Source organism: Erpetoichthys calabaricus, chromosome 7 (assembly GCF_900747795.2).
Source record: "Erpetoichthys calabaricus chromosome 7, fErpCal1.3, whole genome shotgun sequence".
Lineage (NCBI taxonomy): Eukaryota > Metazoa > Chordata > Cladistia > Polypteriformes > Polypteridae > Erpetoichthys > Erpetoichthys calabaricus.
In genome coordinates, this window is record NC_041400.2 from 28,030,184 (window position 1) to 28,045,317 (window position 15,134).

General features: G+C 43.1%; 1 protein-coding gene across 1 annotated transcript in view; it reads left to right on the forward strand.

Moving 5' to 3' along the window:
• Positions 1-783: 783 nt before the first annotated feature.
• The window catches only part of slc27a6 (solute carrier family 27 member 6), an 80,794-nt gene continuing 66,443 nt past the window's right edge, over positions 784-15,134 (forward strand). Inside the window, exon 1 of the mRNA XM_028804885.2 lies at positions 784-1,484. Coding sequence (XP_028660718.1) covers positions 1,004-1,484 — 481 coding nt within the window. The 5' untranslated portion in view covers positions 784-1,003. The remainder of the gene's footprint in view (positions 1,485-15,134) is intronic.

Genomic DNA, 15,134 nt, shown 5'->3' on the forward strand with positions numbered 1-15,134 from the left:
TTTTGTGGTTCAGTGCTTTTTGCACATTTGTTTCCATATTATACTGTAACTACATGGTTTATTTATTTATGAAGTGTTGCTCCACACTTTATCAGAGGTTGTCTTGAGACTAATATCCATCCATCCATTTCCCAACCCGCTGAATCTGAACACAGGGTCACGGGGTCTGCTGGAGCCAATCCCAGTCAACACAGGGCGCAAGTCAGGAACCAGAGACTAATATTCAAGAGTGAAATTTATGTGTAAAAGCTGAATCTACTGCCTCCTCATTCATAACAAATTCCAAGACAAAATTGTGTTTGTTGGATTTTTGAATTTGTGCCTGTACAAGAAAACTAATGTGTATTGTGTGGCCTGGGTTAGACCTGAATAAGCTTCCTAGTTCAGCCCTGACTGTGAATATGCAGTCAGCGCTTAAAATCGACAAAATGATGAAACCAGCCCAAAATGAAATAACCTGAGCGTGTGGTCTCACGCAGCAAGAATGTAAAAGCAACTCCAAAGCATTTGAAAGCCTCTGTGGTTCTTTAAGCACATAACGGGGTGTTGCTCGTGCAAATAGCAGCATTCTGCCTCATTACAGGGCTTGAATGTATTCGAATATGACCGCGACTTCTGCTGCTTGCCTCCTGTACACAAAAAACAACTAGAGAAACCGACTTTAGTCTTACTTTTCCCGGAGTGGGGCTCACAATCATCCAGTTGGTTCATCAAGCACCTAATGCGTAGTGACTTCGTCACAGCATGAATGCTCAGTGGTGTGCAATCTTTACGCGGACAGACAGCGCCGCGCGTTTCGCGATTTTGAAGTTCAGGGGCAACGCCCCCTGGTCTAGCTCGCTTCCTCACGTGATGTGAAGTTGGGCAGTTCCAAGCAACTGTCGGTTTCAGACATCAAGTCGATTGCTTCTTGACACATGTCGACTGTGGGCTTTGGTGTGTCCCTCCTGGAAATTTCTCGTCTTTCCGTCTTGTTTGTCACCGTTTCTGACATACCGAAGCAATGTTGTTGGCAGCGCTTTCGGTGGTGCTAGCTGCCTTGTTGGCCTTGCACTTCATCCAGAAGTCGTATTTTCCGTACTTTTGGAAGGATCTGCTGTACTTCACCAGCGTCATCAAATACGGAGTGAAAATTCAACTGTTCAAGCAAAGAGGCAGAGTTGTCAGCGTGCTTGATGTGTTTGTCCGGCGAGCTCGCACGCAGCCTGACAAGCCCTTTATCATCTATGAGGGAGAGGTGCACAGCTACGGGAACGTGGAGCGGCGCAGCAATAAGGTGGCCCAGGTGCTGCTTTCCGAGGGCGGCTTGAACAAAGGGGACACGGTAGCCCTCCTGATGAGCAACGAGCCCGACTTCATCTGCGTATGGTTTGGACTCGCCAAGTTGGGCTGTGTGGCGGCCTTTCTTAATTTCAATATTAAGTCCCGGGCAATCTTACACTGTTTGAGCACTTGTGGGGCGAAGACGTTGATCGTGGGCGCAGGTAACTTGGTCTTGCTGATTTTTCTACATTCTACTGTATCTAAGATGTCCCTTGTTTTAAAGCATTGCAAACTTTAAGCAAATGCTAAGATCTATCACTGCGGTGATCCATTTTGGCAGGAGTGCACACTGACAGATTGACAGGAGGCACCTTTAGACCTTTATACATTTTACAAAACTGCCCCAATTGCAGTGTCCACACAGCCTGCTTCCCAAAACGATTGTCTGGGTGGTTTCTAAGCTCGCACATTGATTGTGTTATTTATGGTTTGCAGTATTTTAAAAGTTACCTGGTGGTTTAATATGATTTTGGGTATCTATATGGCGTGTAAATTTCTTAATGTACTCTGCAGCCATCCAGTATTGTTGTACTGTATTAGAGTAGCCAGCCTTAGACTAAGGCGCAAGCCAGAAACCTGAGCCAGTTTTATGTCTGTTGTTGCTGTGCTGACCTTTAACCAATAATTTAATTTCATATTCATTACCTCTAGATAGTAGATTATTTTCTTGTAGATAATATAGGATAATTATAAAGTTGATTGCAAAAATATTAATGCCAAATATCAATGAATATCTATTCTTTCACAACTAACTGATATGTTTTATAGTGTTCTGCAAAGCTATCATTATTCCACTATGCCCTAACACAGGGGTCTCCAGCTCCGGTCTTGGAGTGCTACTGTGAAAGCAGGTTTTCATTCTAACCCTTTTCTTAATTAGTGTCCAGTTTCTGCTGCTTTTGCTTTCATTTTAATTGACTTGCCCTAGCAGAAGTCAGTGGTATTTAAGTATATACTACTTAAGCTTTATAATAATTATATAATCTTTAATAATATAATATAAAAACCTGAGTACCAGTAGGTAGATGGTTCTGTATCTAACCGTTCACATTGTGACAACCCTTAGTCCAACTGAGAATTGCAGGCAGCTGGAGCCCATCAAAGCAGAATCAGACACAAGGTGGGAACCATCATTGGACAGGAAGTCAGAAATTTGACAGGCATATTTACACACACATATTTTCCAGTTTTCAGATAAAATCAATGCACTCAGATACTACTGTCATTTATAGAGAAAAAGTTGTTGGGAAAGCTCGATAGATGGAACTTTATTAATTCTGAAGAAAACTGCAGGAGACAGCAGACAAAAAGAGCACAAATACATATATAACAAGAATGATCGTAACCATACACCCTGAATGTCCCGGTACCAGGCTGAGCCATCGTTTAAAAAAAACACTCGCCATATCATACAGGTAAAGTTTGTGTCGGTATGTGACATACAATACTTCGTTTGCAAGGAACGGGTCTCAACATTACACTCTTAGTAATGAAATTGTTACAAAGAGTCCAACACAAAATGTGTGTTAAGGCTATAAAGAAAACAGTCACTTAGGCACAGAACAACAAAACAAGCTCTTTGACTTCAAGGGGAAAAAAGGAGTCATTCTTAGGAGCTCCATGTACTAGTTCACTCTCCGGTGAGAACGATGCCTTCTTCTGGGCAGCCAGGCGTCTTTATAGTGTGTACACCGGAAGGGTGGGAGCTAAGTGCCCTCACTGGGCAGTTTCTTGGTGTTTCGGGGAGGTTGCCCTGGCGAGTTATCATATACCTCGATTGAGCCTGTGAAGAGGTCCTTCAATGTGCATGCCTGACAACATATAACAAGAATTATCTGTAAGTAAATCAACAGGCTCACCGCACACATCATGAAAGTCTTTGAGAGACTAGTCCTGGAAATACTTCGCCCCCAGGTTAAGTCAGCACTGGACCCTCTCCAGTTTGCCTACCAGGCGAGGATTGGAGTCAAAGATGCAATCATCTACCTGCTGCACCGTGCCTACAGTCACCTAGACAAGCCAGGAGGAACTCTCAGGATTATGTTCTTCGATTTCTCATGTGCCTTTAACACCATCCAGCCAGCCAGACTGGGGATTAAGCTATCGGAAATGAAGGTGGATGCTCCCTTAGTTTCGTGGATCATAGACTATCTGACGGGAAGGCCACAGTTTGTGCGGCTACAGGGATCTGTGTCTGATACCGTGCTGTGTGGCACTGGTGCTCCACAAGGGACAGTTCTGTCACCATTCCTCTTCACCCTGTACACTACAGATTTTAGTTACAACACAGAGGGCTGCCATCTGCAGAAATTCTCTGATGACTCTGCAATAGTTGGTAGTATCAGACATGGAGCAGAGACAGAATACAGGAAGGTAGTGGACAATTTTGTTGACTGGTGTGAGCTGAATCAACTGCAGATCAACACCAGTAAAACTAAAGAACTGGTAGTTGATTTAAGAAGATCGCAATCTCCAGCCACTCCCCTGTCTATTAAGGGTATGGAGGTGGAGATAGTTGAGGAGTACAAGTATCTAGGGGTGAATATGAGCAATAAGCTAGACTGGTCCAGGAACTCGCTGGCCATATACAAGAAGGGTCAAAGTAGGCTGTATTTCCTATGCAAGCTCAGATCTTTTAGTGTCAGCAGCACTATGTTGCGGATGTTCTATGACAGTGTGGTTGCCAGTGCCTTTTTCTTCGCTGTGGCATGCTGGGGGAGCAGTATGAAAGTGGCAGACATCAGGAGACTAAACAAACTAATTCAGAAGGCTTCCTCTGTGGTAGGAGAGAAACTGGACAGCTTGGAAACTGTGGCAGATCAGAGAATGTTGTCTGGGCTTTGGTCTATTATTGAAAATAGCCAACCCGCGGCGTGGCATATGCCGCATAATTATTTATTGATGGGTGAACACTTCCAGAAAGACACAGTTGTCCAAATGGGGTGGGTTTGAGGATACGACTGTGAGTGAATGAAAAGATGGAACTCTGGAGAGAGCAACATACAATTGTCTGTGACTGAAAACTGGTTTTGGCAGATACAGGCATATCTTTTTGAAAGTTTGGCCCTGTGCCTTATTAATTGTCATTGCAAAGGCCAATCTAACAGGAAATTGTCTGCGTGTAAAAGTAAAAGGCAAATTTGAATCTGATGGGGTCAGGGATATCTTGGAAGTGAATGGTGATAGTAGCTGGAAGCATTTGGGACATTGCCACAATTTATATTCATGTATTCATGTTGTCAGCATATTGTTGAGCAGACTGTATGACTAAGAACAACGCTCTGTTGTGCGTACCCCATGGTCTTAGAGTTGGTGGGCGGGGCTCTGTCTTGCGTGCATGCGTGCGTATCCCATGGTCGGGCGACTTGGTGGATTATGTATAGAAAAGCAGCCGGAACTGAAAAGAACAATGAAAAGTCAATGTGGCCCAGAGGTGCATGTGGACTGTAGCAGAGACAAAAGCGACTGAGGCGGTGTTTGGTGAGGTGTTGCGTGCGGGCACATGAGCAGGCAGTGTGCATGCCTCGAGAGCGAGGGTGGACGCGGGAGGAGGGTTAGAGTTGGCGGGCAGGGCTCTGTCGTGTGTATCCCATGGTCTTAGAGTTGGCAGACAGAGGCATGTCTTTTTGAAAGTTTGTCCCTGTGCCTTATTAATTGTCATTGCAAAGGCTAATCTAACAGGAAATTGTCTGCATGTAAAAGTAAAAAGCAAATTTGAATCTGATGGGGTCAGGAAAATCCGGGGAATAAGGACAGTTTGTGAGGTAGCAGCTGCGATAGTTTTACACTCCAGTACATTGCGGTGAATGCTGGTAACAGTCAGGCGGGCAGGCAAGCCAACAAAAACACTATGCTCTTAGTATGGTATGAATCAGGTTTTTGTAGACAAAGGTTTTCCCTGTTCCAGCAGAACCATCTAAGAAGAAGCATGTGTGTTGCGGATGGGAATCGCTATATGCAGCGTGTAAAACAGTTTGCAAGGGTGGACATGGTCGTGCGTATCCCATGATGCGGGAGGAGGGTTAGAGTTGGCGGGCGTGGCTCTGTCGTGCGTATCCCATGGTCTTTGTCTTGTGTGTGTCTTGCGTGCCATGGTCGGCTGCTTAGTGAATTATATATATAGATAGATGCTAATCACCCACTTCATAATGTTGTGGTTGGACAGAGGAGCGTTTTCAGCAGTAGACTGACTAGCATCAAGTGCTCCACTGAACGTCACAGAAAATCCTTCCTCCCCACAGCCATCAGACTCTATAACTCCTTTTCCGGTCACTCAACCATACTTTAAGCTATTACCCTTTTTCTTTATTGGATATCCAGGTGCATTTTTCAAGTACTTGAAATATGCAACATACTATCTGTTCTTATGCAATAAATTGTCTTCTCTTCACATGAGAATAAACTTATTTGTTCTCAGAATGTGCCATATTAACTGAAGGTGCAACACTCTGCACACTAGTTTGATACTTACATTTATTGTACTCTATTTATATTTACATGATTACTTTATACTTGCTCTTAGTGTAACATGTCCCTTGTCTGTTGTTAAGTTGTAACATAAGTAATTTCCTTCGGATTAATAAAGTTTTCTGATTCTGATTCTGAAAGTGCAGGTATTTACCAAGTTATTATTTTAGAATTGCACATACTTCGTTACAGAACAGAATGTCGGTCATTGGCACAGAGTATTGCATGTAGCATCATTGTCTGTTAACATGTCTGCTTGACCAGCTCAGTACCAGTCAGCAAAAAGGGAACAAGACATCCTTAACTGAGGGTAGAAGCAACTTTACATAGCGCTACCTTGAGCAATGCAATTGTCTCAGTCCGTTACTAAATGTCCTTCTTTGTTTAGTCAAGACCTCATACGGGGTGAAAGTCATTGTCCATGTCTACTTCATCCAGTCAGTCCAGCCTGACTCCAAAGATCAAACTAAACCTTTTAAATCTGCTTATTTAGTCTATTATTATTATCTTCACTAATGCTATTTTCCCAGCACAGTACCACATAGGACAAAAAGGCCACTACAGACATATAAGTCATGTAGAAAACATGAAAGAGTGGCTTGCACACACTAAGTAACCAACCTCCTCAGGACCTAGAGGTGACTCTGAGCCTTCTTGTATACAGTGTCACACAATAACTCATACCTGGGTGCAAAAGTTTGGAGTACCAGACCAGAAATCCTCTTTTAATTCTTAATGTAAAGTTCTCAACACAAAAGAGAAACGTGCTACAATGGCCTTTTTTAATTTTATCATGACTTCTTGCCTTTGGGTTAATTTTGTCTCCCATCAATGAGGCCTTAGGCGTGAGCCCTCTTCTATGCTGCCACTGAACGTACATCAGTTGTCTTGGAAGGGGCAGGACTTCCGGAGCTAGGGGATACACTGAACTCCATTTGAAAGTGGATGTTGGAATTTTGGAGTTCCTACTCGGAATTTTGATTTGGAACGCCCCCTCCTAGGAGCCTAGTGGCTGGTCTGTCAAGTTCAAGTTTGTCTGACTTCAGATCATGACATTAGTCCAAAATGGTGACATTCACCACAAACTTTATTGAATGATGTAGTATTATTAGCACTTCTGTCTATTTTTGTCTCATTAAATCAGTCATACACACAATACTGTTCAACTTCTGTCTGTGGACTTGTTGCAATGGTGTTTGAATATGCAAAATACCACATAATGTGTTGTTATAAACTGCTGTTTATTCTGACGGAGCAAGCACAAAAAATGTCTTGCTGGGCACGTCCATATTGATTTTCCGAATGTTTTACGTGAACGCCATCTTGCCAGAGAGACAAGAAATTCCACACACCTACCCGGATTGGCCGCCTCAAATTGGGAACCAAGTGCTGCCATGCAGTGGGCAATGCCTCAGCACCACACCAGTTCTGATCCCCAACAGACCCTATTGGTTGTCTGACGGTTTTGACTCCTCCAGGAATGGCTTTCCCCCATCTCCTTCATAATGCGAGCAGCCTTCCCGTGGAGAACAGAAAGGATTCCTGTTTGTCGTCTCAGTGCTTTGCGAAGTTTTTTTTACGGTGGTTGTTTGAAGTTTTTTTATGGTGGCTGGAGTGCCAGTCCTGCCACTAACCCCCATGAATTCCCAGCAAGTTGGAGGACCACTTGCAGGGCCAGATGCAGTTTAACGTCATACCCAGGACAACTCCTCCAATTAGCTGTTAACCATCCAATCTCGAGATTGCACAGGTGGTGAACCAGCTGCGGGTTGAGAAGGCTGTAGGGATCTGTGGTATCCGGGGAGAACTTCTGTAGGCTGGTGGTAAGGCTGTCCTCCTGGCATTGCATGCAATCTTTACTTCCATTTGAGAGATTGGCTTCATCCCAACTGACTGGAAAGGGGACTTGTCATCCCTATTTGGAAAGGGAAGGGTGATTGCCTGGATTGCGGCAACTACGCTGTATATGGGGATAACACTGCATTCGGTGCCAGGTAAGGTCCTAGATAAGGTCATCCTCAGTAGGATCCTTGATCACTTGCTCACCTACCAGTGACTGGAGCAGTCTGGTTTTACGCCTAAGAAGTCTACCATCAACCGCATCCTGGCACTGAGGGTTCTCATGGAGTGCAAATGCGAATATCGGCAGGGGTTTCTTTGCAGCCTTTGTCGATTTTCATAAAGTGTTCGACTCAGTTGATCCAGCTGCCTTGTGGGACATCCAGAGACTTTGTGGGATCCCCTCAAGGTTGCTGGATGTGATGGCTGGCCGCTACACTGGCACTGTAAGCGCTGTGCAGAGTGGAGGCAGAACCTCTGTGTTTTTCACAGTTGATTCTGGGGTGTGTTTTTGTTCCTACTCTGTTCAATGCTCACAGAGTCCTGAATGAGGCACATTACCTGCATTGTGAGGGAGCATCAGTTATGGCATTACAGCCATGTGGCTCCATTCCCTGAGGGTGATTTGGCTCGCAGAGGATCCGAATGGCTGGACCAGGCCAAGGGGGTGCCCACGTAACACCGGAGGGTGGGACTGGACTGTGTGTCTGCCATGGGGGTTGTCAACCAGGATCCCAAGCTGTTTCATCGTGGGGTGGGTGCCCCAATGTGCTCTACCAGTGCATGCTTTCCAACCTGACCTGGCCTGACCTTACGCAAACGTGGTCAACTTTGATGTGGCATCATTGCCGGCTCCAACATCTTACTTCCAAGGTAAATTGAAAGCAGCAATAGTCACGAGATATCCATGTTTGGCCCTTCAGAGCTTTAGGTTAAAGGGAAGAGAACATTTAACAGCAGTGCCCCCTCTATTCCCAGTAGGGAAAACTTTACCTGTGTATATCCTTGAAGGTGTTCTCTAGACAGGTGTATATCAAAAAGGATACATTTGAGATCCTCTAAATAAAAAAACGAGTTTAGAAAATAGATGTGAGAGTCTATATATTCTTATAAACTGCACAAAACATTGGGAAAAAATCAAGTGTCTTAAAAGATGAGGAAGCTCTCTCTGATTAACCACATTGGGATTATTTAGTTATTGGCTGATGCCTTTATCCAAGACATCTTACAACTTTTTAGATACAATTGGTTCCATTTCTTGTGTTATTCCAATTGGAGCACAGGCAGGTGAAGTCACCTGCTCTGGGTCACACAGTGTCTGTAGCAGGATTTGAACCTACAGCTTCAGTGTTTGAAATCAAAAGTGTACAATGTCACCCTGTCAGCACATGATGTCTATATATATATATATATATATATATATATATATATATATATATATATATATATATAATCTTTAAAATCATCCAGTTATGTGACTGTGTGTAGTGTTAATTTGGATTGTCACTGGGCTGTCTTTTATTTTGAAATGGAACAGTCTGTTTTTAGGAAGAAGATAAATGAACAATATTTTGTTCTATGTTTGATAATATGCAAAGTAATTGAAAGTAAGAGGTGTAGCTGAGTTTCCGCACTTGAATAGACAGGGAAAAATCAAATTAGTTTATTGATATGTTTTGAGATTTTTTCAGGTAAGGAAGACAGGAGTTTCGAGGCAAGGTAGATAATATCAGATAATGAAGACAAGGCGTTTCATGTTAATGCAGTTCTGCACACCTAAACATTGATGGGGGTGAATGGTGACATGTTGCTTGTTGGTTAACACAATAGTGAACCTATAAACCTATCAGCCTGTAAAGTATGGGGTGGGGTAAAGAGGCATATGGTGCATCTGGAAAATCCACTACAGACCAGAATTTGATTCTAAGCCTGCTATTGATGTCCATTAGAATTAATAAATAAAAACACAAAGCAAGCCTTCTGTTAAATTATATCTCCAGGAATGCTGTGTTTTCAATATTTTACAGTATAGCATTTGTGAGGATTGTAAACTTGGTTCAGATATAAAATTTCATGTCAGTATTTGAAAAGTTGATGCCATCACCACACCATCTTTTCCATGATCACATGCATACGTAGTCTTCAATTCATGGATACAAAAAAGATGCCATTCTGAAGACAGAAGGGCTCAGTGTGTTGTCTTATCCATTGTTTATCCATTGTGTACATTGTCTTTCCTGTTCTTGGCTGTTTGAATCACAGATGGTAAACACTGTACATTCTGTTCTTATTCATTTTACTGAATAACAGTTGGTAGTCCCAGTTAAAGAAATGCGTTGTATCTAAGGTTTTGGGCTCTGAACCACAAGGTTCCCATTAAGGTATTCATCTATGTAGGGCTAGAGAGTATAATAAAGTTTCAATTCATTGACATATTATTGTAATAGGCAATATAAGCCTTTTCAGAGCCTTTGGATACACTATATTTTTTGTTTTCCCTTGTGGTGCGAAAATAAACAAATTCTGAGGATTGCCCACTCTAGAACATGCTACATAGAGTTGTCCGTGTGAAAAGCATGGATTTTCCAAATTGATGCCTGCAACTTGCAGTGATTGCCCTTGAGCCTTATTAATTGACATAGCAAAAGGCAAATGAACAGGAAATTGTAGCTGTTTGAAATCAAAGGGTAAATCATTCGGAATTAGCAGTATTCTTGGTATGAAAACATGTTCACGTCTTGCGCAACCTGTTATGATAGTTGCTTCAATAATATTTGGATAGAGAGTCTTGACACAAAGGCGAGTCCCATTACACAGTTTTGGAGGATCAAGATTGCGAAGTAGCATGATAGGTGCTCCAGTTTTAAGGCACAAATTGTGCGGGGGAAGTCCTGCTGATTCTAAAGAATTCAGAAACTCTGTTGGAAACAACACAGCTTGAGCAGGGTCTATGACAGTGTCGATAGATTTGCAATTTTTAGGGCTGCCTGGAATCATCTGCTGGATGTGAATATTTATTTTGTTCACACTGTCATTCTTGGGAGCTAAAATAGCTCTTTGAGATAGCCATAGGTGTCGATCGGATGCCCGGTATAGATTTATATGGCGGACAAACAAACATACATACATACACACATACATCGACTCTGCTTCCATTGAGCGGCACAGGTCTTCTAAAAGTGTCAGAGCTGTGCTATAGATCTCTTCACAGAAGTCAACTGTCACAGCAGGATTCTCTCTTCTAAGCTGTGTTAAAATGTCTTCACTAAGACCTGTTTTGTATTTTTCCCATAATTTAAATGGGCTAGCAAGTGCACAGGTAGTCAGCAATATGGCAAAAAGGTGTCTTAGTCTATATGATGACTGTCTTGCAGTGGCTTCAACCATTGTCATGTCCCAGTGTTGGTCATGATGATTCATTCACTCTTGCATCAGCAGCCCTTCTCCTGTTGGCAGACAGCCTGGTTTCCCTTTCTTGAGATGACTCATATGCTCTTGAAGTAGCAGCAACTCAAGGACTTGTAAGGATTTCCCTGCCATTGAGCGGCACAGGTCTTCTAAAAGTGTCAGAGCTGTGTTCTAGATCTCTTCACAGAAGTCAACTGTCACAGCAGGATTTTCTCTTCTAAGCTTTATTAAAATGTCTCTGTTCTAAGCTGTATTAAAATGTCTTCACTAAGACCTGTTTTGTATTTTCCAATAATTTAAATGGGCTAGCAAGTGCACAGGTAGTCAGCAATATGGCAAAAAGGTGTCTTAGTCTATATGATGACTGTGTTGCAGTGACTTCAGCCATTGTCATGTCCCAGTGTTGGTCATGATTAGGAGTCCTCTACAGCGCATCTTCAACCTGAGCCTGGAACAGGGGAGAGTCCCGGGGCTTTGGAAAGCATCTTGCATCACCCCCGTCCCAAAGATATCACGTCCTAGTGAGCTGAACGACTTCCGGCCTGTCGTTCTGACATCACATGTGATGAAGACCATAGGGAGGCCACAGGTCCGCTACGCCCTCGACCCTCTGCAGTTCGCATACCAGGAGAAGGTGGGAGTGGAGGATGCCATCATCTACATGCTACACCGATCCCTCTCCCACTTGGACAGAGGCAGTGGTGCTGTAAGAATTATGTTTCTAGACTTCTCTAGCGCCTTCAGCACCATCCAACCTATGCTCCTTAGGGACAAGCTGACAGAGATGGGAGTAGATTCATACCTGGTGGCATGGATCGTGGACTATCTTACAGACAGACCTCAGTATGTGTGTCTCAGGAACTGCAGGTCTGAAATTGTGGTCAGCAACACAGGAGCGCCGCAGGGGACTGTACTTTCTCCGGTCCTGTTCAGCCTATATACATCGGACTTCCAATACAACTCGGAGTCCTGCCACGTGCAAAAGTTCGCTGACGACACTGCTATCGTGGGCTGCATCAGGAGTGGGCAGAAGGAGGAGTATAGGGACCTAATCAAGGACTTTGTTAAATGGTGCGACACAAACCACCTACACCTGAACACCAGCAAAACCAAGGAGCTGGTGGTGGATTTTAGAAAGACCAGGCCCCTCATGGACCCCATGATCATCAAAGGTGACTGTGTGCAGAGGGTGCAGACCTATAAATACCTGGGAGTGCAGCTGGATGATAAATTGGACTGGACTGCCAATACTGATGCTCTGTGTAAGAAAGGACAAAGCTGACTATACTTCCTTAGAAGGCTGGCGTCCTTCAACATCTGCAATAAGATGCTGCAGATGTTCTATCAGACGGTTGTGGCGAGCGCCCTCTTCTATGCGGTGGTGTGCTGGGGAGGCAGCATAAAGAAGAGGGATGCCTCACGCCTGGACAAACTGGTGAGGAAGGCAGGCTCTATTGTAGGCATGGAGCTGGACAGTTCGACATCCGTGGCAGAGCGATGGGCACTGAGCAGGCTCTTGTCAATAATGGAGAATCCACTGCATCTACTGAACAGGATCATCTCCAGACAGAGGAGCAGCTTCAGCGACAGAGTGCTGTCAATGTCCTGCTCCACTGACAGACTGAGGAGATCTTTCCTCCCCCACACTATGCGACTCTTCAGTTCCACCTGGGGTGGTAAACATTAAAATTATACAAAGTTATTGTCTGTCTGTATACCTGCATTGTTATCACTCTTTAATTTAATAATTTAATATTGTTCTTTATCAGTATGCTGCTGCTGGAGTATGTGAATTTCCCCTTGGGATTAATAAAGTATCTACAGTGAATCCGGAAAGTATTCACAGCGCATCACTTTTTCCACATTTTGTTATGTTACAGCCTTATTCCAAAATGGATTAAATTCATTTTTTTCCTCAGAATTCTACACACAATACCCCATAATGACAACGTGAAAAAAGTTTACTTGAGATTTTTGCAAGTTTATTAAAAATAAAAAAATTGAGAAAGCACTAGAGCCAATAGGACATCATGGTACTGAAAGGCCTCTGAGACAAGCCAATTCCAAACAGCCATACCTCAGACCAATGTGGGAATAGAACATCTTAACACCTGCCCCCAAACCATATGTTAAAGTACACCTTAGCCTACTAACCCGGGGGTAGAAATGACTTTAGCAAAGAAACACTCGCCAAATTGGTTTAAGACACATCCCCAAATCCTGTTGTAAAATTCAAACATACCCATTCCTAAGGGGGTGTGTAAACACTAAATTTCATTCCGTTGCCTAAATTACAAATAAAGACATACAAAATATTTATCAAGTTATATGTAAAATATCACATCACAACACTATCTATCTATGATTCATCCAGTCTTGTATCAACAGCCCTTCTCCAGTTGGCAGACAGCCTGGTTTCCCTTTCTTGAGATGATTCATAGGCTTTGGCAAAAAGGTGTCTTAGTCTATATGATGACTGTGTTTCAGTGGCTTCAGCCGTTGTCATGTCCCAGTGTTGGTCATGATGATTCACCCAGTCTTGTAGCAACAGCCCTTCTCCAGTTGGCAGATAGCCTGGTTTCCCTTTCTTGAGATGGTTCGTAGGCTCTTGAAGTAGCAGCTGTAATTGTTTGATACGCCAGATGGGATTGCCTTTCTTCAGGAGTTTCATTGTCGGTGAAAAGGTGCCCTGCGCCTCACCACGAACATTTTTCCCAACCAAACATACCCCATGACCTCAACCTGGTCACAAAGGAGCCCCATTACCAGTTTGGTGGTGATCGGACACTCGGTGCAGATTTGTATGGCGGACAAACAAACGTACATACACACATACATCGACTCTGCTTTATATATTAGATGGTACTACATATGAAGGTGCCTTCCAGGCACATGTGGCACCTACCTGCAAAATTTTCTTCTGCCTCTGCAGCAAAGAGAGTCTGTGCTAAGCAAAGTTCCACTGAATGTTCCTGTTCCATTGTATGGTGTACAAGCAGACAGGCAGCAGATGGAAGGAGACAATAGCTGCAATAATTTGTAATATTGCAAAACACACTTTGGCTTACATAACTTGTGCCCTACACATGTTAGTGCTTTATCACTGGTCAAATGGCTATACTAACCACTAATCCACATCACACCAGAAGTGACATGTCTGCGCAGCGTAAGCCCTCATCCACCCATTTCACTCCATCACCAACAGTGTTTGTAGTTTGCTTTTGTGGGAATAATTCAGCGTTTATCCATCCATCCATCCATTATCCAACCCGCTATATCCTAACACAGGGTCACGGGGGTCTGCTGGAGCCAATCCCAGCCAACACTTGGCGCAAGGCAGGAACAAACCCAATTCAGCATTTATGTATGGGCTAAACTGCATTTCCAACCATTTTATTTCCATTTTATGTTTGCATTTTAATTTAACTGGTAAATTGAGCTCCCAAAATACAACAATGGATATTCAAAGTTTAGTGCATTCATTTTGAATACAATCCATATTAGATTGTGAGCAGAAGTTAGTAGTGGGATAATAAAATATCAGGTAATGAAATAAAAATATGCCTGATTTTATTGTGTCAATTTTAATAGGTAGCGGTTACTTCATTGTTTATTTGGATGGAAAGTGAAAGTAAAGCTTCATAGGATAGTTGAAACTGCTCTGTTCCCACTGAATATCACCACCTTCCTCAGAGTTTCAAGAGCCCCTTACAGATTCTTCTCTGGCATCTCTGGCACCAGCTGTGTAAAGTACCAGTCTGTACTGTAGAGTAAGTAGGATTCAAGAAGCTGTTAATGACACTGGATGCAAGATATGAGCAAAGAGAAAGGAGAGAGGGTGAGCAATGTTTACTGACTGGCAGACACAGGCACCAGCAAGGCAGGCAAAACATGCAATGGAATCTTACACTAAGTATAGGAGATATAAATCAAAAATGGTTTGAAAAAAAAACATGTTATTTGATCTGTTCTATGAAATTGTTACATTTTGAAAAATGTGGAGATAAAAGAGAACAAAAATATAGAAAAAAGTTTGGGGTAGCCACCCTGTAAACATGGAACAAGTATTTGGCAAAAAAGTAGGTATTCACAGACTG